Source organism: Mizuhopecten yessoensis, unplaced genomic scaffold (assembly GCF_002113885.1).
Source record: "Mizuhopecten yessoensis strain PY_sf001 unplaced genomic scaffold, ASM211388v2 scaffold333, whole genome shotgun sequence".
In the NCBI taxonomy this organism is placed as follows: domain Eukaryota; kingdom Metazoa; phylum Mollusca; class Bivalvia; order Pectinida; family Pectinidae; genus Mizuhopecten; species Mizuhopecten yessoensis.
In genome coordinates, this window is record NW_018403494.1 from 188420 (window position 1) to 194598 (window position 6179).

Genomic DNA, 6179 nt, shown 5'->3' on the forward strand with positions numbered 1-6179 from the left:
CAACGATGTTATGGTGTTATTTGTTCTTTTGTACGACAAACGTACAATGTCTGAAGACTAGATTTATATTTTGACGAATTAGGTAATAATGAACAAGTCCCCTGTGGATTCATACATTTGTCATCACCAGGTTGCCCCTATAATAATACCATCTGACTTCTAAAACACGCTGTTGATAGAGAATTTGAACCGAAACTTAAATTTTCTTTCCAGTACACAAAAAAAGTCTTCAGGCCATACTTAAAATATGTTTTTTTTCTTCTTGTTAATTAAACATAAAAACAATCCTCAGAACACGGGAAATCGCTTCTGAGACGTTCTAGAAAACACATTTTTTGGGGGGAAGATCCCCCAAACCCCCCTTACGGGGAGGGGGTCTGTACCCTCCCCCTCCTCCCGCTACGCGCTCGGGCTGCTGCCTTTCGCAGCACGCCGTTGACTATTAAGAAAAATTTCTCGGCCCCCCCTTTTAGGAAATCCTGGATCCGCCCCTGGTACAGATGTGTATCAAGCGATAAACAAATGCTGTTAGGCGAAGCGGTCTCTGCGAGTTACGTGAACTATGGCTCGAAATAAATGCTACCAAAAATGGAATATGTTTCTATTTGTGTTGCAGCATTTTTATTTTTAAGTACAAAATAATCTATCTATTGTAAACCAAAATTGATATAGTTTAAAGAAATTCAAGCGATTTTGTTACCCTACTTAATTTTTATTTAGCCCAATTAAAAATAGTAAATTAAATCCAGAGAAATGGTACAGTTTGACAACAGAAATAGCCTTTCACACCTACATTGTATAAACGTGTACAACATATTGTTCATAGTAATTTTTAGCGAATAATCGTCTACATCCTTCAGAAAGTGTAGTAATAAACATGCGGCGAAGACAAATATTTTGAATGCTGTCAGTCATTTTCATACACTGACTGATATAATGTTCCGTTTCCTGTACCCCGCCAGCTAAAGTGACGAAGTGAACCTGACTCAAACAAGTGGGCTCTTTTACATTATGCAATATAGCCACATATGAGTTTGATATCTAAGAAATCTACAGAATAATTACTTCGAAACAGATAGTGTTTCATTATAAAAAAGATATACTAGTGACTAAATATGAAATATCATTTATTTTTTTTAAATTACGGAAAAGTACTAGGTATCAATGTAGAGAAAAAAGCAAATTTCTTATATTCGTGTTAGTACCTCAAAACTAAGATTCAGGTGGTTCTCTCCCGAGAGCAATATGGCTTAGAACGGACCATGGTAATTTTTATATTCTGGTAACTCGCATAAAGGCTTCTCGTTTACTTCCACATTCATTCTAAACAAAAAAAAACAAAAAAAAAAACATCTGAAAAAGTCGAGTGAAAACATTTCGATATGCTTGTCTTTAACAAAATCATGTTGAAAATATGCTCAATAAATACCTTTTAACATGCGTCATTTTCTTCTTCAGATATTCTAAAGGCGGGTGGAAATGCTGCCGACGCAGCCGTTGCCATGGCAGCAGTCCTCAATGTGACTGAGCCATGCTCTACGGGTATTGGTGGCGACGCATTCTGTCTTTTCTACGACGCCAAAACCAAAGGGGTTAAAGCTGTCAATGGCAGGTACAGTAGTAGTATCCCTGCAATCTACTCTACTATTTTATTATAAACAAGGCGACCTCTATCCAACAAACAGACGTCAAGTTGTTAAATGTTCATATGTGTTAGATATACTGCTATATAGACGGATTAGAAAAAATCACTTGATCTTATAGAATGGCCAGCATCTGTTCCCCTCACACTTCTAAAGTGTATTACAATGTACCGTTCTTGCTCGGGAAAAGATCATCCTGTCTTTACCTACCTACGGAATACTACATCGTATTCTCTTTTTACAGCGTAGTGCGTAGTGTTTCTGGAATGATAGACGGTGAAATAGCAGCCCCCGAGATATGACGCTTGAAGTTTAAAATTCTGATAATCACAATACTCACTCTAGTTATCATCAGTGTATTATAGACAGGCGATATAAGGTATATCACCGTACTCAATCAAATATACCATACCGTCAAAACAACTTTTTCTCCCATCCCTCACGGTGGTGTCTCCCGTTTTAGCCTGGGAAGATCAGTTTGTCACCCCTTAGAGGGTGATAGCCTCGTACCGATTAGCACGTGTTCAATTGCGACATCATTAAAATGCGTCACCGGTAAATGTCACTGACGTCATCAAAAGAGAATGACGATATTCATACTCCACATATGTTTTTGTTTACACTTCTGTTGGTGGAGTTTTGACTGAAATAAAAGGATGGGAGACAGATAATCATCCTCTACCTTAAGGGTATAACAGAGAAATCTCCAACTCTCGGGGTGGAGACTTCTCTGTCACATCCTCATGGTAGGGGGAAATTCTATTGATCATTGTAAACGTCATATCAACAATAGACAGACGAAAATGACTTTATCAATGTACTCATCACATAAACAGTAGACCGATAAGACAAAGTTAAAGCAATATTGACGCAGAGGGACAGGTGATATGTCAGTACAGACACACAGGCCAGTGATTTAAGGGATAGCTATTTTTGATCAGATTATGAGGTGAGCACACGTAAATTATATTAAATTGCCAAGATATTCAGTCTAAGTTATCACCTCATCATATGACCAAAACAAAAACATTATTCCTTGTTATATAAATCAGGTTTTCTTGAAATATTCATGCATTGTCGACGTAACTAGTCCCGCACTACAGCAAGTTCTGTGATGATAACCCTAGTTCGTTGGAAGAATGGTTATTGAGTGTATGACAGTGAAGCCTGTTAATGTATACCAAAGCAGAGACAGTCACACTGCAATATGTTACAATCTAAAACAGATACTACACAACCAGTACTATGTTACACTCTAAAACAGATACTATACAACCAGTAATATGTTACACTCTAAGTCAGATACTACATGTATAAAACCAGCAATATGCTACACTCTAAAACAGATACTACACAACCAGCACTATGTTACACTCTAAAACAGATACTATACAACCAGCACAATGTTACACTCTAAAACAGATACTATACAAACAGTAATATGTTACACTCTAAAACAGATTCTATATACAAACAGTAATATGTTACACTCTAAAACAGATACTATACAACCAGTGATATGTTACACTCTAAAACAGATACTATACAACCAGTAATATGTTACACTCTAAAACAGACACTATACAACCAGTAATATGTTACACTCTAAAACAGATACTATACAACCAGTAATATGTTACACTCTAAATCAGATACTATATACAAGCAGTAATATGTTACACTATAAAACAAATACTATACAACCAGCACTATGTTACACTCTAAAACAGATAATATACAACCAGCACTATGTTACACTCTAAAACAGATACTATACAACCAGCACTATGTTATACTCTAAAACAGATACTATACAACCAGTACTATGTTACACTCTAAAACAGATACTATACAAACAGCACTATGGTACACTCTAAAAGAGATACTACACAACCTGTAATATGTTACACTCTAAATCAGATACTACATGTATAAAACCAGCAATATGTTACACTCTAAAACAGATACTATACAAATAGCACAATGTTACACTCTAAAACAGATACTATATACAAGCAGTAATATGTTACACTCTAAAACAGATACTATACAACCAGCACTATGTTATACTCTAAAACAGATACTATACAACCAGCACTATGCTATACTCTAAAACAGATACTATACAACCAGTAATATGGTACACTCTAAAAGAGATACTATATACAAGCAGTAATATGTTACACTCTAAAACAGAAACTATACAACCAGTTATATGTTACACTCTAAAAGAGATACTATATACAAGCAGTAATATGTTACACTCTAAAACAGATACTACAAAACCAGTAATATGTTACACTCTAAAACAGATACTATACAAACAGCACTATGTTACACTCTAAAACAAATACTTTACAACCAGTAATATGTTACACTCTTAAAGAGATACTATACAAACAGCACTATGGTACACTCTAAAAGAGATAATATACAACCAGTAATATGAAAATAAATATACTATACATGATACCGTTCGAAGCACGGTCCCACTACAAACAGAACATATGACATCTCCAGCCCATGGGCAGGCATAAACACATAGGGAGATATTAGCCAGGTGGCATAGGACTAGTAGCTAGTACATGATAAAGCAGCTCCTGCAAATTCCTAAATATTGACTAATGTGTATGCTAATTGAATTGATTGTAAAGCGTGTTAGAGTGACTTATTCTGGCTAAATAGGGCGCTATATCAATGTTCACACCTTGTTTCAGTGGCAGAGCTCCATCTGGTCTGACCCTTGATCTCCTAAATAAACAGGGTTTCAACTCTACCTGTCCTTTCCCCGTGCAGCACGGTCATGCCGTCACGATTCCAGGAGCAGCCGCAGCATGGGTTGACACTGTCGAGCGATTCGGTAGTGGAAAAGTAAGAAAACCACGTCTGCTTCTAATAACGGTTATAGCCATTGTTCTGCCATTTAGTTGTAATTTATTTGCAGATGTCTTTTGATCAATTTCGAAGAACTTCTCAAAATTGTTTTTGACTTTTCGACCCTTCTATAGCTGATATAAAACGTTCATTCTCTTCTTATGAAAATTTTATTTTCAAAAAAAAAAAGCGAACGGCGATATAAATATATGGTTGCAAATTATTCTGGAGCATAATTTTGAAAAATGTACTACAAAAACCAAAATGAAATATATGTTGAAAAGGATAGAGCTTTAAATACAGGACACTGCAGTCTCTTCTACGTCAGCCGCCTTCCTCGATCTTTAATTACATGATGACCAACACAGATGGTTTACTAATAAGCTGCTTGATAAGTTGGGCGATTCCGACTGTCCGATCGTGGACTTTACCTTTCTTGATAGTCACACACGAGTTTTTCGGTGACTTTACTTGATTTGATTTGATTTGACCTAGATATACATGGCGGGTGTCGTAGATGAAGCAGAACACTCTGTATCCTTCAGGAACACCTGGTTTTATTCTTCTCGTACATTTTCAATGATTTCCATGTAAATTCTTCCTTTCTATCATATTTTTGGTTCTATTGATTTTTTTGAACACTTCGTTTTCTGTTATTTTTTCATGGTAGAATTACATTAAATGACCAGTACATTTGACTATTTGTACAATAGATCGTTTTTTTTTGAGGAAAACGTAATGTTTGTTTTAGTTAAGCCTAGCAGAGATTCTTAGGCCCGCTGTGGACCTGGCAGAGGATGGCTACCCTGTTCAGCAGGTGACAGCCCTCATTTGGAACAAAGGTAAATGTAGTATAGATTTTGATAATCTGATTGTGAACAGAAACTGTCCTATGTTTTCGTTGTTTAATATACATAGTTTTACAATACGTCCCTCTCCCACATAACACCTTACAGTTGTGGAGGTCATATAGCAATATATTACACTTTTACCAGTACGATATGGGACTTATCAGTATAATATAGGTCATGTCTTCATTGCAGTTAAAATATACAACATGGATGTAAAATTGATTTGGACGTCACCATACAAAGATGACAAGGAGGCTGTGACTTAATCAAAGGTCTCAACAAATGGCCGATACTTGTATAACTCTTCCTGATAGATGTACTACTAATAATATGTTCATTTTCCATTTTACCATTACACTGATTATTCTTTTAAACCTTACTTAAAGGAACACTCTGTTTTATCTATGCAGTGCACTTTTATGGACAAGAAAGTCTACAGATATCAATTTAGACACGTGATATGTATTCCTTGTACATTTTTGGCGGTACCCGGTGTCATATTTGTGAATTTGAAAGACAAATTGACACGTATTTGAATATTAACTTTGGTTCAAACTAGCACTTAGAATATGACTGAAACTTTGCAAGTTTAAGCGGATCTCTTTAGTAAGGAGAGTATTAAAAATAAAACATACATTCATCTTTGTCGAAGCCAATCATTCCTTCGCATGGTTTGTACATGTACCTATATATGGTGTCATTTAGACAGTGTAAACATAAAGCAAACACACATGATTGTTTGCAAAGCCATTACATTATTTGGAATATGCGTGTTTCTTACCAGGCTGGTTATTAGTATCATAGTACCAGG

At 35.8% G+C, this 6179-nt stretch overlaps 1 protein-coding gene across 2 annotated transcripts in view; it reads left to right on the forward strand.

Moving 5' to 3' along the window:
• The window catches only part of LOC110446456 (putative gamma-glutamyltransferase YwrD), a 35397-nt gene that overhangs the window by 17736 nt on the left and 11482 nt on the right, over window positions 1-6179 (forward strand). For both annotated transcript variants that reach the window (XM_021491627.1, XM_021491618.1), the window contains exons 2-4: window positions 1459-1612; window positions 4361-4514; window positions 5269-5359. In XM_021491627.1, the coding sequence (XP_021347302.1) occupies window positions 1459-1612; window positions 4361-4514; window positions 5269-5359 (399 nt within the window). The remainder of the gene's footprint in view (window positions 1-1458; window positions 1613-4360; window positions 4515-5268; window positions 5360-6179) is intronic.